The sequence below is a fragment of the Echinops telfairi genome, unplaced genomic scaffold (assembly GCF_000313985.2).
Source record: "Echinops telfairi isolate 266 unplaced genomic scaffold, ASM31398v2 ScPeMD7_18;HRSCAF=68, whole genome shotgun sequence".
Classification (NCBI taxonomy): Eukaryota; Metazoa; Chordata; class Mammalia; order Afrosoricida; family Tenrecidae; genus Echinops; species Echinops telfairi.
In genome coordinates, this window is record NW_022103915.1 from 8094606 (window position 1) to 8115667 (window position 21062).

The 21062-nt window shown below is 58.2% G+C and overlaps 2 protein-coding genes across 2 annotated transcripts in view; one reads left to right on the top strand and one right to left on the bottom strand.

The window, feature by feature from the left end:
• AMN (amnion associated transmembrane protein) overlaps positions 1–11944 on the top strand; it is a 12407-nt gene extending 463 nt beyond the window's left edge. The window contains exons 2-12 of the mRNA XM_004699106.2: positions 385–503; positions 592–636; positions 9545–9632; positions 9984–10195; positions 10285–10422; positions 10524–10632; positions 10722–10801; positions 10953–11130; positions 11198–11384; positions 11556–11649; positions 11723–11944. Of these exons, the coding sequence (XP_004699163.1) occupies positions 385–503; positions 592–636; positions 9545–9632; positions 9984–10195; positions 10285–10422; positions 10524–10632; positions 10722–10801; positions 10953–11130; positions 11198–11384; positions 11556–11649; positions 11723–11803 (1331 nt within the window). The 3' untranslated portion in view covers positions 11804–11944. The remainder of the gene's footprint in view (positions 1–384; positions 504–591; positions 637–9544; positions 9633–9983; positions 10196–10284; positions 10423–10523; positions 10633–10721; positions 10802–10952; positions 11131–11197; positions 11385–11555; positions 11650–11722) is intronic.
• Positions 11945–12347: 403 nt separating this feature from the next.
• CDC42BPB (CDC42 binding protein kinase beta) overlaps positions 12348–21062 on the bottom strand; it is a 90154-nt gene continuing 81439 nt past the window's right edge. The window contains 12 exon segments of the mRNA XM_004698786.2: positions 12348–13321; positions 13323–13352; positions 15259–15329; positions 15403–15511; positions 15600–15717; positions 15884–16001; positions 16119–16203; positions 16283–16380; positions 18334–18930; positions 19598–19660; positions 19858–20074; positions 20839–20920. Of these exon segments, the coding sequence (XP_004698843.2) occupies positions 13058–13321; positions 13323–13352; positions 15259–15329; positions 15403–15511; positions 15600–15717; positions 15884–16001; positions 16119–16203; positions 16283–16380; positions 18334–18930; positions 19598–19660; positions 19858–20074; positions 20839–20920 (1852 nt within the window). The 3' untranslated portion in view covers positions 12348–13057.

A 21062-nucleotide genomic window follows, 5' to 3' on the forward strand; every position in this document is an offset into this window, starting at 1 on the left:
CCCCCAATGCCCAGGCCCTGAAGTCTCCCTTCCCCTCTGATGGGCTCGCTGGTCAACCCTGCGCCCCAGCCCATGGTCTCCCTGCAACCCTCCCTTTGCCCTATTGGAGGTGCAGTCCGTACAGGACCAGGGACGGCAGGGTTCCCCCAGAGACCACCCTAGCCCACGGCCCTGGGACTGTCACTGTTCTTGATGGGCAGAGTGGGGAGCGGTCCCAGCGGGCTGAGGGGCTGGCTGTTTCGGTGGGGGGGGGGGTTGTGTATCTCATAGGAGTGCCTTAGACCCTGACATGAGCAGGGGCCAGGGCCCAGGGCTGACCCGGGGGCCAAGCTGACCCAGACCAGGGCCACAGCCTGGCGGGCACTCAGCCAGCCCCCTCCCCAGCACTGGCCCGGGCTGCCTACAAACTCTGGGTCCCCAACACCGACTTCGACAGCGCCTCGAACTGGAACCAGAACCGGACCCCATGCTCAGGCGCCTGCATCGTGTTTCCAGCACACAAGGTGCCTGGGGTCCCCCACAGGAGGGGTCTCCGCTCCTCTGCCTGTCCAGGGTGGCCAGGCCGCTTGAGCTGACTTGCCCCTTCTACAGATGGTGTCTGTGCTGGTGCGGGGGAGTCACAGCGTCTCCGACATGGTGAGTGGGGCTCAAAGGGAGTGGGGAGAGGTCTCCTTGAAGACCGAGTCTCCTTGAAGCCCCTTCCTTGGCTTTTGGCCGCAGACCCTCTCTGGCATAGGGGGTGCACCCCTACCTAGCCATTGGCCACCAGCAAGGGGTGGGTCGGGTCGTGGCACGGGGTGGGGTGTCTGGAAGCACCCTGTCAGAACTCGGGAACACCGTGGGGCAGTGGTTTCTCCGGGGCTGCCAGCCGCGAGGTCATCGGTTGGAAACCACCAGCCGAACGTGCAGTCACGGCCTCGGAAACCCGCACGGGTCCCTGCAGGGCCGCTGAGTCGAATCGCCTCGACGGCAGTGAGTTCCCGGGGATCGGAGGGTTGGTTTGCGGAACCCTGCTGGCGCCTCCGGCCCAGCCTCCGGTTCGCGCCCTTGTGCTTGGGGAGCTCTGGGGCTCGCGCCCCGTCACCGAGGCCAGGCTGCAGGAGCCGCGGGCGGCACCAGGCACCCCGCCCAGAGCCCGCGCGCCCCGCCCGCCCCGGTCACGCCTCCAGGGCGGCCAGTCGGGAAGGTCGCTGGCCTCCGGCAAGGGCCGCAGCGGGCGGAGCGCGAGCCCTGTGTCCCCGTGCGGGACCCGCCCTCCGCGCCCACCGCGTGGGAGCCTGGGCGTCGGCCCGGCCCCTCTGCCCAGACAGCGCCTTTCCCGCTCAGCCCGGCCCCGAAGGGGACGCGTCGCCACGGCCACTCGGGCCGGGTCCAGAGTGCTCGCAGGGGAGGGGCGCCGAGTCAGACGGGGCTCGGCAGAATTGCTTCGTTCCTTCCTACTACGTTTCTGGGGTCCCTCCAGCCTGGTCTCTCCCACCACCCCTGACACCCAGCGAAGACCCTCATGATAGGTAAACCTGCCGCACAGGGCTTCCAAGGGCCTGGTTACAGGAGAGGCTGCCCCTCTTCCTCCGAGGGGCTGGTCGGCTCCAGCCGCCCACGTCTGGTTCGCTGCTGAGTGCTGACCATTGTGCAACCAAGCCTCCTTAAAACAGTCACCGCCATCCAGTCGGCTCCGACTCCTGGCGAGTGTATGGGACAGGGTAGAACTGCCCCCATGGGTTTCTGAGACTGTAGCCGGGTGCCTTTTGGGGGTAGAGAGCCTCATCTTTCTCCCACAGAGCCGCTGGTGGATTCAAATTCAAATCCTACCCAACTGTGCCATCACCAGGACTCCTGAAGCTCATGTATAAATTCACTGTGATCCTCACAGCTGCCCTATAGGACAGGGTAGAAATGCCTCTTGGGGAGTCTTAAGACTGTAACTGCTTACTGGAGTAGAAAACCTCATCTTTCGCACTTGGAGCGGTTGGTGGATTCGAACTGCTGACCTTGTGGTTAGCAGCCCAGTGGGTAACCACTGTGCCATCAGGGCTCCTCAGGATCTTGTATAGTAGTGCTTAATTTGTAAATACTTCATAGGCTTGGTTGCTATTGTGAATCGTGGCCTAACTGGAAAAGATACTTTTTTTTTTGACCATCGGGGAAAAAATAATAACAACCCACTGCCATCAAGGCCACTCAACTCTTAGCGACCCCATACGGCAGAGTGGAACTGCTCCTGAGGGTTCCCGAGGCTGTCAGTCTTTAAGGGAGCCCCCAGCCTCATCGTTCTCTTGAGTAGCAGTTGGTGGGCTTGAACCACTGACCTCGCAGTTAGCAGTCCAACATACCACCTGACTGCCATCGAGGCCATGCCGGCGCAGAGAGAACCTATAGGGCAGGGTAGGATTGCCCCTGTGGGTTTGCAAGACTCACTCCTTGTGGGAGTAGAAAGCCTCATCTGTCTCCCAAGGAACAGCTGGTGGTTTCAAACTGCTGACCTCACAGCAGCCTGACTCGTAGCCACTTTGCCATCCAGGCTGGCTCCTCACAGCACTGCCGGAGTTCCTTGAACCAAATCAAACCCACTGCCATCTGATGGATGCCAGCCTACCCTCGATAGGGCTTCCAGAGCTGTCTATCTTGGTGGGAGCAGACAGCTTCATCTTGCTTCCATGCAGTGAGTGGCTGATGGGTTTGAACCATGGACCGTGCAGTTAGCACGACATCGTTGACCCCAAAACCTCGCCAGGGCTTTTTTTTTCTTTCAATTCTCAAGTTGGTTCTGCTGTTGAATAATTTCCCTTCTACCTTAGCCACCACTCCATTCATTTCTCTCCCCGTCTAGCTCTGATCAGGGCTCATCCATTAATCAGAAGCCAGAAAAGGCACCATCTTCGTTCATCCCAATGCTGAGCAGAAGGGATTTCCAGTTATTCTGCCGAGGACGGGTTGCTGTGGGGTTTCGGCATAGGAACTTTATCAAGTTGAGGAAATCCTATTCTTGTGACGAGTTGGTCAGCAGCTTAAAAAAATATATAACCTACGCAGATAGTGGATCTTTTTCAAAACTCGCTGCCATTGAGTCGATCCCGACTCGCAGTGACCCCAGAGGACAAGGCAGAGCTGCCCTGTGCCCTCTTCCTGTCTCTCTTTCCAGGAGCGGCTGGTGGTTTCGAACCGCTGAACTTCTTGCCCGCAGCCCAGTCGAGGAGTGCTTGTCCTCCTGTGGCCTGTGCATGAGGCTTCCTGAGGTTGAAGTGCTGGGTGAGGCCCGTGTCCTCCCCATACCTTCCTGTGGGTTGAAAAGAGGCCACTTCCTCTTGACTCGTCCTAGGGCCTGACCTTCCTCACCTGGCCGACCACATGAGCCTTCCGGCAGAACACTCTCTACTGCCATCTTCTGGAGAGTAGATGTGGTGGATTCTGAATAATAGCCACCCTTGGCAGGGTTTCCCAGTCTGTCAATCTTTACGCCGCCGCCGCTTGTCTCAGTGTGTCGGACTGTGGCGGCTTGTAGGATGCTGGAAGCTGTATCACTGGTATTTCAAGGGCCATTAGGGTCACCCCGCGCGAACAGGTTTCAGAGGAGCATCCAGACGGAGAACAGACGATGCCGAGGGGCTCGCTCCCCGTTTCAGGGGAAGGAGCCTCCGAGGACGTCAGGCACAGCTGCGAGACATTGTCGGATACGGAAGGCCCGGTGCACGGGAGCAGGACATGGCTGGAGATGGTGCCAGAGGATGGACCCCCTCAGGTACAAGGGGACTTGAATTGTGACTGTGGAGAAGCTGATTTCTGGGGAGTGGAGTCTACGTGGTGACCTGAGGCCCATAAAGCCCGTGGGAGTGGGGCTTGCTGATGGAGCACGGCTTCAGGTAAGGAGAAACAGCTGCACTAGTCTGCTAATGATTGGAGCGTGAAATGTGCAAAGTCTGAGTCTAGGAAAACGGAAAGTGGTCAAAAATGAAATGGAACGTGGAGAGATTGATATTCTAGGCATTTGTGAGCTGAAACGGACTGGCATTGGCCATTCTGGATCAGAAGATCATGTGATTCCCTGTACCGGAGATGACACACTCCAAGGAGTGGCTTGGCATTCACTGTCAAAAAGGACATTGCAAGATCCACACCCATCATGCCTGTGACAGGATCGTATCTACTGCCTTCAAGGAGATCAGTGCAGCGAGTGTTCAAATGTGTGCCCTAACCAACCACGAAAGCTAGTGATGAAGAAGTGGAAGAATTCAGTCTTAAATGGATTACACTAGCCATCAAGAGGCATTGATAATTATCGGCCACTGGAACACAGAAGGTGGGGGCAAAGGGGAAGGAACAGCAGCTGAAAAATGCGATAGAAATGAAGCGGGAGGTCACATGACAGACTTGCAAAAACACCGCCTTGTTCAGCCTTTTTCTAACAATACAAAGGGCGACTATACACGTGGACTTCTTCTCCAGACGGGATACACAGAAATCATATGGACCACATCTGTGGGGAGAGAGAACGGAGAAGCTCAGGATCCGCAGCCCCGGGGCTGACTGTGGAGCAGCCGTCTGTTGCTCCTGTGTTAGTTCAGGGTGAAGCTGAAAATAAAAACACACCCACTGGAACTGAACTATGACCTTGAGCCTATCTCACCTGACCTTGAGAACACCTCAAGGGCAGATTTGAAACCGAAAGAACTCGAGGAAAACTCAAGCCTCAACTTGCAGAACTGAGAGTCTACAGAATCACTCTATCAAAAAGGAACTAGTCAACATTCCACAATTTCAGGAGGTAGCACATGAGGAAGAGCCAATGTTGCCGAAGGAACACGTTCAAGCTGCACTGAAAGCATTAACCAAAAACAAGGCTCTAGGAATTGATAAAAGAGCAATTGAAATGCTCCAATTCGACTGTGTGGACCATAATAAACGATGGATCACCTTGAGAAGAATGGGGATTCCAGCACACTCACTGTGTTCATGTGGAGTTTGTGCCGGATCAAGAGGCAGTTGTGTGAACAGAACAAGGGACTACTGCATAGTTTAAAATCAGGGAAGGTGTGCGTCAGGGTTGTATCCTCACCATACTTGTTCTGTCTGTGTGCTGACAGACACTGACATGTATGAAGAAGAATGTGGCATCAAGATGAAAGGAAGGCTTCTTAACAACCTTTGACATGCAGATGGCATGACCTTGATATGCAGATGGCATGACCTTGATATGCAGATGACATGACCTTGCTTACTGAAAGCGAGGAGGACTTGAGCACTTATTGAAGACCAAGGACTGCAGCCTTCCCGATGGGTGACGGCGACTCAATGTAAAGATGACCAAACGCCTCACAACTGGATCAAGGGGTACCAATGTGATAATCGGAGAAAAGGTAGACGTTGTCAAGGATCGTGTCTTGCTGGAATCCATAATCAGTGCTCCAGAGATCAAAAGCCATGTTGTGATAGACGAGCGTTGCACTTTCAGAGTGTCCAAAGCAAGGCTGTTACTTTGAGGGCAAAGGTGACCCAAGCATGTAAGTCTGTAAGACAAAGTCTTGCCATCCTTGCCTCTAAAGAGCCCTCTGGCCGTACTTTTTCCAAGACAGACAGATTTGTCCTTTGAGCAGTCCATGGCACTTTGAATAATTCTTCTCCAGCATCACAATTCAAATGCATCGGTTCTCCTTGGGTCTTCCTTATTCAATGCCCAACCCTCACATGCATAGGAAGCAAGGGAGAACACCATGATTGGCGTCTTGGACACCTTAGTCCTCAAAGTAACATCCTTGTTTTTCAATGCTCCAAAGTGGCCATGTGCAGCCGATTTACTTAATGCAACACGTGTTTTGATCTTTCGATGGCTACTTCCATGAACATTGATTGTGGATCCAAGCAAGACAAAATCCTCAACAACGTCAAGCTTTTCTCCAGCTAGCATGGTGTTTATTATGGTCCATCCAGCCGGATGCCTTGGCAGAGTCAATGAAACACAAGTAATCTTTCTGGCAAACTCTGCTTTGAGCCAAGATCCATCTGACGTCAGCGATGATGTCCCGTTTCCTGTCCTCTTCTGAATGTGTGGGCTTCGGGAAGGTCCTTGTCAATGGACTGCTGCAACTGTTGTTGGATGATCTTCAGCAAAATTTTGCTTGCAGGTGACATCAGTGATACTGTTCTATAGTTTGAGCCTTCTGTTGGGTCACCTTTCTTTGCAGTGGGCACAAATGTGGATCCCCGCCAGTCGGTTGGTCAACTAGCTGTCTTCCAAATTTCCTGGCATGCCCAGTGAGTGCTTCATCAGCTCGTGGAGAAATACTTTTATTTGGTGTTCCATCAATTACTGGAGCCTTGTTTTTGACCAATGCATTCAGAGCTGCTTGAACTTCTTCCTTCAGCACCCCTGGTTCTGGCTCGCGTGCCCCCTCCTGACGTGGGGCCCTGTCGACCAGCTCTTCTGTGCAGTCTTTCCATCTTCTCCCGATGCCACCTGCATGATCCAATATTGTGCCCATAGAATCATTCAAGATTGCAACTTGAGGCTTGAATGTTTTTCTTCAGTTCTTTCCGTTTACTTACTGAGTATGTTCTTCCCTTTCAGTTTTCTAATTCTAGATCTTTACACATTTCATTATAATATCTGGCCTTGTCTTTCCGAGTTGCCCTCTGAAAATGTCTATTCACCCCTTGACTTCATCCTTTATTAGGGGCTCATACAACTCTTGTGTTGCTGAAAAAAGATATTTGCTATGAACACGTTGGTAATCTTCCAAAATTCTATCATTTCATCTCCAGCTCCATCTCCATCACCAAGTCCATATTTCCCAACTACTTTCCTTCCTCTTTGTTTCCAAATTTGCATTCTAATTACCAATAATTATCAATGCATCGTCATTGCAAGTGTGATCAACTTAAGACTGAAGCCACTGGCAGGCGTCTTCAATTTCTTCTTCACTAGATTTTGTGGTTGGGGCACACATCTGAGTAAGAGTTGTACTGATTGAATCTCTGTGAAGGTGGACAGATAATCTGATCACAGACAGACAGCATTGTACTTCATGATGGATGTTGACGATGAATACCATGCCACTCCTCTTGAATGTGCTGCTCCTGTACAGTAAATCACATGATTTTCTGATTCACAGTGGCCAATACCAGTCCATTTCCGCTAACTCATGCCGAGGATATTAATCTTTATGTGTTCCACTTCATTTTTGATGACTTCCAATTATCCTAGATTCAAACTTTGCACATTCCAAGTTCCAGTCATTAGCAGCTTTTTGCAGCTGTTTCTCCTTATCTTGAGTCATGCCCTATCAGCAAAGGAAGATCCGGAAGGCTCCCCTCCCACAGGTATTTACCTGACTCACACCAACCATGGTGGACTCCAGTCTGAGAAATCAGTTTCTCCTCAATCACGTTTCCAGTGCCCTCTGACCCAGTGCCCAGGGCCCGTATTCTGGTGCTACCACCAACAATGCTCTGCTTCTTCCTATTCAGTAGGCCCTCTGTACCGGACCATGTTTCTAAGCTTTGCATAAGCTTTTCAGGAGCCCCTTCTGGTCAAGTGGGTAGCTGGTTCCTTCTTTGTAGTCTGTTCTTAGTCCGGAAGCTCCGCTGAGACCTGTTCACTTTGGGTGACCCTGGCGTTTGAAATACCAGTGACGTAGCTTCCAGCATCCCAGCAACACACAAGCCACCACAGTGCAACAGACTGGCAGACAAGTGGTGGGAACTTGCGTAGTGATGCTTTTATTGATGTCCCAAACTTCCCAGTGTCTCATTTATCAAGTTCTTTAGTTTATGCCCACGTCGCTGTGGTCCTCCCCCTCTTCCATTTCCAAGGCAGTTTAGCTTTAGATAGTTCAGCCTCAGCTTTTAAAATGACAACCATAGGCTTTGCCCAGGTATCCCGCCTGCCTCCCTTCCCTTGACGCTTTGCAGCTTCCAGATTTGTCTCCCCTCTTCGCCAAGGCTTTGTGTGGTAACTGCCCTTGTATATAAACTCACTGCCATGAGCCGATGCTGACTCACAGCGTCCCCTCAGGGTTTCCGAGACTTTAACTGTTTACAGGAGTAGAAAGCCCAGTCTTTCTCCAGCGGCGCAATTGGTGGTTTTGAACCGCCGACCATGTGGATCACAGCCCAACTCGGAATCACCACCAGGGCTCCATCACACTTGAGCAACAGCTTTCTTTTTGGTCTGAGGTTATTTTACTAATATTCTCGTCGTCGAAGAACAGCCTGTCTGGAAGTGAAAATGTAGAATTTCTTCCACCTTTTCTATGTAAAAGATGGTACTCTGGACCTCTTGTTTTCATTGTTGGGAAATATGAATTTTAAAAATCCCACACCCCCTTCTGGTGGGGGGGGTTCTGTTCTCTCTTTCCGAAGTTTCCTGACTCCTCTTCTTGTCTCTGATGCCCATCAACTCACTCTCTTGTGTCTAGATATGTATTGGCTTCTTGTCTCTGATGCCCATCAGCTCACTCTCTTGTGTCTAGGTATGTATCGGCTTTATTTCCCATTTAATACTCTGAGACTTTTCAATGTGAGGTTTTCCAACTTTTTTCAAATCTGAAAAATTCTTTTTAAAAAATATAATCATAACATGTTATTTATTTATTTAAGTCATTTTATTGGGGGCTCATACACTCATCATAATCCATCCATCCATGTGTCAAGCACATTTGCATACTTATTACCATCATCATTCTCAAAACATCTGCTTTCTCCTTGAGCCCTTGGCATCAGCTCCTCATTTCTTCCCCTCCCTCGTGAACCCTTGATAATTTATAAATTATTATGATTTTGTAAAATTCTTTTTTTTCTCTCGAAACCTTTCCTCATTCTGGGACTTTCCATGGCTGAATTTGGGCACGGCCGTGTCTCCCCGCCTGTCACCCATCTCTCCTCCGGCTGTCCTCTGGGGTCTCTCGCTGGGAGCCCCACAGCTCATGGCCTCCCCTGGCTCACTTCCTTAGGACTATGATGTCTCATTTTGTTCTATTAAGTTTCCTGTCCGTGCTGTGAACACTTCCTTCTTGAACATATTTGTAGGGTGGGTCCCACCTGTCTTCACTCTGCCTGGGTGGTCTCTGGGGGGCTCAGCTAAGAAGTGACGGGCAGCCACCGTGGTCCCCAAGATTGCCCTGGGGTGGGCATTCCTGACAGTGCTGACCTGACACGGGGTCAGCTCCCACCCCTGGGCTGGAGAGGCAGGATGGTGGAGTCAGGGGTGGCCTGATGCTCCACGTCCCTCTTTCACCAGAGGCCTGGGTGGTGGCCTGGAATTTGTGATAAGAAGTGGCTTCCCAGTGAGCCCCGGGCCCTGGAAGCCGCCCCTTCACGCTAACACAATTCAGCCGCCAGAGGCTCCCGGGATTTAAAAATGGACTTCCTGGCGCTCACCACCCCTGTAACTTTTTCTGCGGTGGGTGAGGGAGGGAAGGATCAGGCCCCAGGCCTTCCACGCACGGTTCCGGGGGTCTCTGAGCAGTCACTGCACACCTTCCCCGTCTCCCTGCTAGCTGGGGAAACTGGGGGAGCGCGGGTGGGACCCCCTCAGCCTGTGCCTTCGCAGCTCCTGCCGACGGATGGAGAACTTGTGCTGGCCCCCGAAGCGGCATTCAGTGCCTCAGTCACCCCCGGGGACCCGGACTGTAGTCCTGGTGAGGCTGGTGGGCAGCAGGAAGGGTCCCCCGGGAGGGTTCCAGGGAGGGACAGGGCGTGGTCAAGGGTCGGGGTGGGGCATGGGTGGAGAGCTTCTAGGGGTGCCCATCCTGGGGCGGGGCTTTAGTGGGGCGTGTCATTGGTCAGCCTGAAAAGGAGGAGGAAGCACCTGGGAACAGCTCCTGAAAGGCGGGGCTTCATGGAGGGCAGGTTCAGGGGCTGGACTTACGGAAGGTAAAGGGGCGGGGCCTTCAGGAGGCGTGTCCTGGGCGGGGCTCCCGGGAGGCGGGGCCGGGTAGCGCTGTCTAGGCCCGGGAATCCCCTGGGGTCTCAGGATTGCTCCCCTCCAGGGGCTCCTGCACTCTTCCGAGACCCCGACCGCTTCTCTTGGCACGACCCGCGCCTGTGGCGCTCCGAGGACACAGCACAGGGCATCTTCTCCGTGGACGCAGAGCGCGTGCCCTGCCAACAGGATGACGTCGTCTTCCCCGCGACCAGCTCCTTCCGCGTGGACCTGGGCCCGGGCGCCCGATCTGTGCACAGCGTGTCGGCCCTGGGCCGGGTGAGGCTGGGTCCCCGGGCGCCCCGCGTCTGCTGTCCGGGTGCCTGGGCGTCGACTCTAATGCACCCCGTTCTTGGCCTGGTCCGCAGACATTCACGCGCGTCGACGATCTGGCCGCCTTCTTGGGGTCCCGCGCCGGCCGCTTGCGCTTCCAAGGGCCAGGCACGCTGCGGGTGGCCCCCGAGGCTTGTGCGGACCCGTCCGGCTGCGTCTGTGGCAACGAGGAGGTCAGCGGGACCGGGGCACAGGCGGGGCCAGGCAGGAAGCGGGGTTGGAAGGTTCGTAGTTCTTGACCTCGCGGCCCCTGCCACTCCCGCCCCCTCCGCAGGTGCAGCCCCGGGTCTGTGCAGCCCTGCTCCAGCCCCTGGATGGCCGCTGTCCCCCGGCCGCCTGCCACGACGCTCTCCGCCCCGAGGGCCAGTGTTGCGACCTGTGCGGTGAGAGGGGTGCCCCACCTGGGCCTGCCGCGCGCGCAGGGTGGCCAGGCTCTTCCTGGCGGCCGCGCTGAGCTTGCCCTCCTGCACAGGAGCCGTGGTCTCGCTGACGCACGGCGCCGCCTTTGACCTCAAGCTGTACCGCCAGCGGCTGCTGCGCACCTTTCTCCGGGTAAGTGCCTCCCACGCCCCTTCTGCAGCCTCGTCGGATATTATTGGGGAAAACACCCCCGCCCCCTCCGGCGGGGACCCCTGAGCCGCACTCCCCACTCCGCCCCGTCCCCCATGCGGGAGTCTCTACCAGCCCTGTTCCCTCCCGCCAGCCAGAGGACCAGGGGGTGCAGGTGGCCGTCTCCAAGGTGCGGCGCACGCGGCGGACAGGGGAGGCAGCAGGTGCAGGGCCAGACACGGAGATCCAGGTGGTGCTGGCGGAGACTTGGCCCCAGGCAGGTGGTGCTCGGCGGCTGGCCCGGGCTATCCTGGCAGACATCTCGGAGCACGGTGAGCCTCGCCGGCCCTTCGGCCCCCGTCCCCACGGCCCTGAGACTAAACCGCCTCTGCTTGCTAGGCGAAGCCCTGGGCATCCTGTCAGCGACGGCCCGCGAGTCCGGCGCGCCCGTTGAAGGTGGCTCTGCAGGGCAGGAAGGACTTGGACCCCGCGCGGAGGTGGCGGGCGGCGTGGCGGCTGCGGTGCTCTTAGCTGCGGTACTGGCCGGGCTCGTGGTACTGCTGCTGCGCTGGTCGGGGAGGCTCAGGTACAGGCAGTGCTGGGTGCTCAAGAACTCCGCAGCTCAGGTTGGGCTTTGGCGTGGTAGTGGGTGTGTCCGTGTCTGAGTCAGAAACTGTTCGGCGGGATCATTTGCATACACTAGGTGGGGTCAGGAGTGCTAGGAGGGATACCACGGGTATTCTTGATCCCCACTCAGGTGGAGAAGGCATGAGGAGCAGGCCCCTGGGCTGGCTGAGCAGCCCCATGGCTTCCAAAATCCAGTGTTCGATTTGGCGGGCTCTGCGGAGCAGGTAAGCTGCCAGCCACCAGGGAGGGTATTCCGGGCAGTCCTCCTTGGGGGCTGCTGACTGTCTCTCCCTCTAGACTGCCACCTCGCAAACTGACGCTGTGAGCTCCAATTACTTCGTCAACCCACTGTTCTCTGGTGATGAGGCTGAGGCCTGAGGGAGCCTGGCTCCCCACACTTGCGGCCAGGCTTGGCCAACGATCTACAGAAAATTGGCTTCCCCGGAACCCCCTTCCCACCCTCCAGGCGGAGGACAAGAGCTGAGTGACCTTGTTCAATAAAGGAGTGGCCAAAAGCCATTATCGTCTTTCAACCCAACATACCCCCCCACCCCCACCCCCTGCAAGGCGGCAATGCTCAGGCTTCGCAAACCAGTGCCCATGACAGAGCCCCTGCTCTGTGGCCTCCCTGCCTCTCCGGCCTAGGGTTGACTTTTCCCCACTCCCATTAGTTGGCCCCCCCTAGAAGAGAGGTGGGCCTGGCGTGTTCCAGGAGCCCTAGTGGTTATGACCACACCGAGTCGCCAGCTAGGTGGTGCTGGCCGTCCACTCTTGGAGTTGTCTATCTTCTCTGGAGGCAAACAGGCAAGTGACCCTCAGGGCTGGTCACTGTCCCTGGACCCAGTGTCCAGCCTGACCTGGGGAGGGGTGCAGCTTGCCCCTGGGACTAGGACAGTGCTGCCACACAGACAGATCCCGGGCATGTTGAAAACTGCTGGCTGCCTCTTTATTGACAGGTGAATTGTCCAAAGTGTCCCCACGACAGTAATTACAAAGACTCAGACTTCACGTTAGAAAAGTAAAAACCAGAGCCCCCCCCTCCCCCGGGAGGGGGTTGCCAGCCCCTCCCCTGCACCCACAGGATGTGGAGAACAGGGCTGCCATGACGGGATGGTCCAAGCTGGATGATGGCAGTCAGCTGCCAGATAATTACAAGCCTTTAATGTCACAGGGTCACAACCCGAGTACTGAATGTGGAGGACAGGAGCGGGGGTTAAATACGGGGCCGGCCAGCCGGCCAGCCTGGCCGAGGCTGGGACCCGGAGTGTATGGGTGCGTCTACGTGATCAGCTCAGGGGACGGATCACGGGGTCTCCATGTGAGGGGCTGCGCAGGAGGGGGCCTCCAGCCCCTGCTGCCCAGCTTCCTGGCCAGGGGTGGGGCCAGCAGCAGGAGCTGAGAGACTCGTGGGAGATGGGGCACAGTGGACACTGCAGTAGGGGCCAGTGGCACTGTGGGTCCTGGTCCCTGGCTGCAAGGCTTGGGACACTCCTGCAGCTGAGCCCCGCAGCAACTTAGCAACAAGAAGGTCACACAAAACCTTCCTGTGTCAAGCCTGGGTAGCTTTGGAGCCCAGAGGTCCTGGACGCAGTCTTGGTGGGCAGCAGCTACTTCCCAGCCCCACAAGGGGGCCTAGGGTCCCAGGGGGTGGGCGGCATAGTCACCGCCCATGGCAGACAGGTGGGCCTGGCCATGGCTGGGGCTCCTGTCTCCCCGCGTCACCCCACCCACGCCTCCTTGGATGACACAAGGGTCCGCTGATCTTGGCACAGCCGGGCCTGGCATGAGCTCCGGCTCAGGCGTCGCAGGCGGGCGGCTCCAGGCCCTCCAGGGGGAGCTGGCTCCGGTGCGGGGAGTTGGGGCTCGGGGGGCCGCTGGGGTTGGAGCTGTTGGACGGTGTGGAGTGCTTGGTGGAATCTGAGTCCGGCTGTCAACACATGGAGGCTGAGTGAGCTCGCAGCGGGAGAGGCCCGACGGATACCGCACCCTCGGGATGCACCGTCTACATGCCACTGCCAGCCTCCCAACGAGAGGGGCCCTGAGCCCGTCACCACACAGGGCACATGAACCCATTGCTGTGGGACAGTGAGGACAGCCAGCCCGAGTGAGCCAGCGTGAACTGCATCATGGGAAATGCCCAGGAACAGCCTCCAAGTGGCAGGTCACCACTGTCCCATCCTATGGCAGCCACAAGGCTGTGGCGGGAATGGGGAGCACCTACTAGGTGGGCGTGTCGAGAGCAGTCTGGGGCCAGCCAGCTGCTCCTGGCCCAGGGAAACTTGCCATCAAGGGGACAGCAAGAGACCAGGCGACTGAGCAGGCAGGCAAGGTCCCTGGAAGAGCGGGGACTGACCCAGCATGTGCTTTCTGGAGGGGAAACTGGCCTCAGTGTGCAGTTCAGAGGGTGGGTGGTATGCACACGTCTGCATGTGCACACACTGGTGGACAGCCACCTGGCCACTAGCTGTAGGCAGACCCAACTACCCGGGGAGGTGCCCTCTGCCCAGCCACCACGTTGCACGCATCCAAGTAAGGGCAGTCTCAAGACACCAGGTACAGCTGGGACCTGGCCAGAGCCACTGCAGGGACAGCCTGCTAGGGGTATGTCCAAGCAGACTGAGTTCACAGGAGACCTGAGGGGACTGCGTGGAGGCACAGCGCTGGGACTCGTGGCCATCTGGCTCTCCCCAAAGCCAAAGGGTCAGGTGAAGTGTGTGCAGCGTTCTCGGCCACACTGTACATTGAAAATGATCAATACACACACATTTGTCATTCATTGTCCATTAAGATCGAAAGGGCAGCAGTTCCCCAAAAGGACCGAGTTTGGCAGAGGAGGAGGAATGGAGACAGGGCCCCAGGAGGCATTGCCAGGCCTTGGGCAGTTGAGCCAGCCACTCTCTCTAAGGAGGTGACACCAGCACTGTCTGCAAAGCATCCGCCCCGAAGCCAAGCCAAGTTTGGACTGGCTACTAATACAATGGTATGGGGGGAGGGGGTCCTCAAATAATTGGGGGTAAAGAGGTGGAATGAGGAGGGTCTTGGGGGTTAAATCCTGCAGAGTGTGTGTGTGTGTGTGTGTGTGTGAGTGTGTGTCTGTGTGTGTAGGCCTTGGAAAACCCAGTTCATAGCTCCTAGGAAATGCACAGCCTCCCGACTCGGGGCCCGGGCGGGGGGTGAAGGTGTCCTGCACAGAACCCTGCCAGGGGTGAGTGTGGGAACGGACAGGCAGACACTCTGGTCCAACAGCTTCCTGGATAAACAAGGTCAGGCCCAGCATCACAGCCGGACTTCTAAGGAGCAGGTGGTCTGGATGCAGGCAGGTGCACACACATTCAGACGTGCACAAACACATGAGAGGTAGACCTGCACACCCATGATGCACACATATTCCTGTATACATCCCCCCTCACCCCCCGCCCACTACAACTGTCCAAAGTGCCTACAACCCTAGGTCATCTGTTGGACCCACGCCACCCCCTCCTGACCATGTGACAGGGCTCTATTCTCCTTGGACTGCCAGCAAAGGCCTCGGCCCACTCCTCACAGATCACTCGCACCCCTACCCCCACGGAGGGGGAGACCCCAGATGGCCAACACCCTCACAGCCAACGTATGCCCGGCCTCTCGGATGCCAGAGCCTGACAGCTGGTTTCAGGAGAGGTTGCTGAGCCCATGGCAGGCGTGGGAGCAGGGGGCTGACCAGAGAGGCCCTGGCCACTGCATGTGCAGACAAGAGGCTGTCTGGGTCGGACAAGGGAGTGTGGCGGGCAGTATACACACACCCTCCCCGCCTTGAGGTCAGATGGTGCCCAGACGGGAGAGTGCCATCTTACCTCTTTGTCGAAGTCCTGGTCTGGGTCGGACAGACTCCTCAGGGGCACAGCCATACTGGGCTCCGACCCACCTGCAGAAAATGGTGTCTCAGGGGTGTCTCTGCCCATCGCCCCCTACCACGTGGGGTGGGTGTGGTGCCGTACCTGACGAGGGCCACGAGACATAGGGCTTGTTCCTGGGCGGGGGCTGCCGGGCCGTGCTGGCAGCTGCTGCGGGGCCGGGCCGCTCTTCTTGTGCAGACGGCAGCGAGCTCTGGGAGAGAAAGCAGCCCCGTGAGCCCTTGCTGGGCCTCCAGACAGAAGCGGGAGGCCCTGGGGGGCGGTCCTCGGGCCACACTTACCAAGGGCAGGTCCATGAGCACCTGCAGCCCATCGCCCGGGCCCATGTGGGCTACGTGGTTGAAGTTGGTCGGGTTGGAGATCATCTTGGACCTCAGCTCGGGGTCTCTCAGCATCTCCCTGGGGGCCGGGGGAGGGAGGTTATGAGGTCCACACGTGCGACCCCCCCCCACAGGAACCCACCTGTGGCCTTCCCTGCCTCCTCAGAGAGCCCAGTTCCTGTGGACCCTCTTGGCTGTGCCCTGGCCCTTGCGGACCCCAGGAGTCTGCTCGGCATGGCCCTCACCTCCTCTGCTGTAGCCGCTCCTCCTCGGGGACCTTGAACACGAACCACCGCTTGCTCCTCGTCCGCAGCATCTGCTTTTTGCTGTTGTCCGAGGTGTCAGGCACGTTCAGGACAGAACCTGGGGGAGGGAAGCACCCTGGGAAATGACCTTGGACCTGGACACTGCTGTGGAGGGCAGGCTGAGCCAGACCAGACTACAGAAAGCCCCATGCCTCCCGCCCAGAGGGTGGCTTACTGGAGAAGCTGCTCTTGAAATAGATGAGGCGCGGCGGCTCACAGCCCAGGAGATTGAGGCTGCCCTCCGGGTTCAGAGGTCGGATCTGTCAGAGGCAGGGCAGTGACATGGCGATCTGGGGGGCAGCACCCTGGGGAAAGCCAGGAGCCGCCCACCAGCCTTACCCTCCGAAGGCCGATGGTCTGTACCCATTCCATGGTGTGCACATCAAAGACATCGATGCCGTACTCACTGTACACAGTGACATGGGAGGGGCTGCAACCTAGCATGGGGAGAGGGACAAAGTTCTGAGTGACTGGGCGGTAGCCCTCAGGCCTGCTGCCCTAGCCCAGGCAGACGCCAGGGCTGTGCCACCTCAAGGCAAGTGCCCTCGGCCCTGGCAGATGCTGGGGCACGGTGGCAGCTCAGGCAGTGACGGGCCGCGGGTGGGTTCTTCCTGCCCCTACTCCGGAACCAAGTGCAGTTACAGTGGTAAAGACGTGGTACCCTGATGATTTTTCAGGATACAGGGTCACCTTTCTGTTCGGTGTCCCTCCCATGTGGGGTTATGGAAGAGCCCAAGAGCTCAGACCCAGGAGTCAGAATCCAGTGGGGGCTGGAGGTTCTGGCAGATGCCTTTTCCAGGAGACGCCAAGTGGGAGGGTGCGTGTGTGAGGATGGAGTCCTGTCCACCCAGGGGTCTGGACCTGCCCTGCAGCCAGCTGTCTGGGTGGGCCTTGGAGGACAGACGTGAGGAAGAGCGTGCCCTACTGGGAGCAGCAGTCCCTGCGGCTCCTCCCCAGCAGACACACAGACACCAGCCAGGGTGGTTGGCACGGCCTGTCTCTTCCCTCAGAACCCAGACAGCACCAGCCCATCTGAGCACCCGGGGAGGCACCAGCTGGCTCTGGCCCAGTCCAACTTGCTAAGGAGAAAGGTGGACTTTGCTCCTGTCACGCCTCACTGGCAGGTCTGCACGACCTTCTACGCAGCAGCACCGAGGACTGCAGAGTCCACCCGGCTGCCCTGCCGCTGTCCCCATGAACAGGAAGAGGACGCCTTGAGGCGCAGACAACCAAGGATTCAAAAACGCTCCAGCCACAGAGTGACCCTGGGAGCATGCCCAGGAGGCCGGCCTCAAGGCCCGGCTGAGGCTGCTGGGAAATTCCTTACAATGAGCTTTATTTGTGGGAAGGTATCCGTGTGGGTGACTTGAGGCTACATCGGGAAAAGGAGGCAGTGTTGTCCTGGGAAGAAAAGGGGCGTGGAGGCCAGCAGGCCCTAGTTTGAACCAGGGCGCACCCTGACTGATGAGATCCGTGGGCCCCCTCGGCTGTGAAATGCACGGTAAGTCTCTTGGGTAGCAGTGCCGGCGTGGCGGGTTAAAGTGCCAGCACTGGGCTTGGCTCTCGCTTCTCTGCCTGCCCCAAGTTAAATCACGTAACTCTGCCTCCTGGAAGCCCACAGTACCTATGTTCTGCACCGAGAAGGGCAGGCCGTGCCCACAAAGGGAGTCTCAGAAGTGTGGCGTGAACTCGATGGGGGGATGGGGGGCGGGACGGGACTGTAAAACCTCAGTGCATCTCAGAACACCTGTGTCCTGCAGAAAGAAGCTGAGGAGCTGGGCCTGCCCAGCGCCGTGTGCAGAAGTGAGGTGGGAGCGTGAGAACAACAGCAGGCGGTGCGGCCCGCGGGGGTGAGCGTGGAGCCTCCTGCAGACACACGCGGGACCACCCCTAGCCACCAGCCAGAGCCCAGCCAGACAGGCAAGGTCTAGTTACTAGCCCCTCCCTCCCCTCAACCTTCAGACCCTGCAGGCTCCGCAGGGTGGCCCCCAGGAGGCAGGCAGCAGCTTGCTGTGGTCCTCAGGCCCAGACCTTCCCTTCCGGAGGCCGCCCAGCACGACGTTCACAAATACGTTGCCAGAGCCAGCAGCCCGCTGGTCCCCAGGGCAGCCTCCGGACAGAGTGCACCGGTTGAACTGCAGAGCCGGGAACCTCTGGGCCAAACCCTGGATCTCACCAGCGTGTGGCCTAACGCACCATCTTGCCTTGTGAGGGGTACAGACACCAGCAGCCCTTCACAATCACCACCCCCACCGTGGACCCTGTGCCGGGCAGCTGTCTGAGGGCCCAGAACCCCCGCCTGGAGGGCGGGGGAGCCAGGGCGGCAGTGCAGACCTGGCTGCCGGTGTGAGGCAGCCACGGGGGAACGGCAACAGAAAAGATATACATACTACAGGCGACGGGGGCCGCGGGCCACATGAGCTCCTGCACGCGTGACCTCCGGCCGTGCGAGTCCACGTAGAGTCCCATGTGGCTGAAGCACAGCAGGTACTCCTCGCCGCCGACCTCCACGGCACAGAGCGCGTCAAAGGGCTGCTGCGAGAGGAAGGCCAGCGAGGGGTCGGCGGGGCTCACCAGGCTGAGGACGTGCCCGTCGCCCCGCGTGCTCAGCAGGGCGAACCCCGATGGGTAGCCCACGCAGAGCCGGTCCCCGAGCACAGCCATCCACTGCACGGGGCCGGGCGCCACCAGCTCGCCCAGTTTCCGGTGGAAAGGCCTCGTTCTGTGCAGCTCGTAGGAGAGCACCAGCCGCTTCACGGCCACCAACAGGCAGGTGGCGGGGCTCTTCTTCAGGGTCGCCGTGGCCAGGAGCTGGCAGCCTTTGGTCTCGGGGAGCTTGATGTCGAAGCTGCCCTCAGCGCCCTCTAAGGCCGACCACGGGTGGAGGTGGACGTGGTGGTTCCGGCCGCACAGCAAGATAACCAACTTCTCGCGTGGCGCCAGAGCAATCTGGTGCACCTTCTTGCAGTCGGCCGCTCTGACGATCACTGCAGGGAGGACGCGGGTGAGGACGGGGCCAGCACGCCCCGGCTGGCCAGAGCCCACCTTTCTGCCGACCGGCCCTCCACACGTGTCCATCCTGCCTGCAGAGCATCGGGCCCTTGTGCGGTTCCTGGCACACCTCTGCCCACTATCCTCACCCCTCCCTGGGCAGCCTGGCTGTTCGAGTCTGGGACACGTGGGCAGGCAAGGTGTGCGGCCCTGAAGGACAGATGCACAGCCTCACCCCTTAATCTGCACTTGGGAAATTGGGGGTGCTCTCTGAAAGCATTTCTGCCCATGTGGCCCCCCACCCACCATCTGGCCAGTCTCCCAGGGTCCTTTCTCTGTGAACACATGTGGCCCTGGGATACAAGGTTACAGTTGTCTGACCTCACCTGAGCCCATGAGGAGAAGCTACTCTGCACAGCACCCCCCACTAGACCTCCTCTGGGACCCGGCCCCATCCCTCCCCTCCCCAGGACTTGCCGAGGCCCTGCTGAGCTCTCTCTTGTCACACTAAGCTGTGAGAGTCCCCCGTGTCCGCCCCCTGGCAAATACCCGTGGCACGCTCCCCCTGCCCCCTTCCCGCCAGCAGTCTTCCCTCCCTCGGTATGGCCTCTCCCTCGGGTGCCTGTCTACGGGTGACTCTGACTGCCGGCCTGGCTCCCTCACCATCGCGATTCAGCTCGATGACATAGAGCCCTTCTTCCAAGCCAAGGGCGATCTTGTCTCCATCTGTAAAAGCAGGAGAGGGAGAGTCGTGATCTACCTGCGCCAGCCACCACCAAATTCACTCAGAGGCACAGCCAACTGCAGGTGTGCCCAGGGGCGGGAGGTGCCCACCTTTCCGTGAGAGGCTAAGTGTGTCCACCTGGATACCCAGGCTGCTGTGGCCCGCCCGCCCAGCGCACTGTCCTCTTGCGAGGTCTTACCCACTATGGCAGCTGCCAGGGCGCCCTTGATGAGCGGCAGTGCGCTGTCGTAGGCCTCCTGGGCCACGTGCACGGCCTGGCCCCGCAGCTGGTTCTTATGCAGGATGGACCGGAGGCCCTCGAGAATCCCAACCCACTTCCTCTTTTCATTCTCGTTTTCTGTTAGGATGAGCAGTGAGCTGGCCTTTGAAGGTGAACCTAAGAGAGAGGCCGTCACCTTCACAGTGGGAAACAAAACAGATAAGAGAACAGCCGTGAGATGACCGGATGCACTGGGCCAGGCAGCACCCACAGCCTGCTGGGAAGCCTCCAGACAGTGGCCCACACACACCCTGGCAGGGCAGGGCGGGGCGGGACGTCAGAGCTGCACGCCGGCCGGCTCCTCATCAACAGACAGCAAGAAGGACCAGGCCAGCTCCCAGGCACAGGGAGACCTGGGCTGTAACTAACTCTGCTCCTGCCAAACCCAGGACCAGCAATCCACTGAACTGGTTCCCTGGAAACACACAGACCCCAGACTGTGCCCAGCAGAGGCCGGTGACACACACCAGCACGCTCCACGCGTGCCCACGGGCCATTCCTCACGGGCGGCTCCTTCCCAAACGCCTGTTTCCCACACCGTCGGCCCCCACAGACTTGGTTTGGTGCTAAGTCCCAGATTTTACTGCCTGTGAAATTCCCACAGGGGTGCAGGTGGCCTGCTTCCAACCCACAAAGGCCAGCATACACACTGGCAGAGCTGCCACTAGCCCTTGGCTGGTCCCACGCTGGGCAGTGCTCAGCCAGGCCACGTGTTTTGTGGTCCTTCCAGCGAGTCTACCCCCAGTGCTAAGAGTCCCGCGGACAGAAGGGTGGGGGTGGGGGTTGTATCAGGGAGAGCAGAGCTGTGACTGTGCTCAGCTCCCGGGACACAGTGTCAATTTTTCAAATGATGGAAGGAAATGGTCTCTAACAAATAATAAGAACTGAGGGAAACCATACCCTGAATATACAAGGAATGTCTCGGCGTGTAGCATGTATCACGTCTGAAGCCAGGACTGGGCTCACGGAAAAGTCCTCGTCCCTGTGGAGAGAAGACGCGAGGACAGCGCAGGGCACGCTCGTGATGCAGCCTCGTGTGCGGACACCCCCACGTCCTCACTGACAGGTGCACGCACGAGCACAGACACGCCCCTCTCACACCCACACGCAGGCACGTGGAGGCA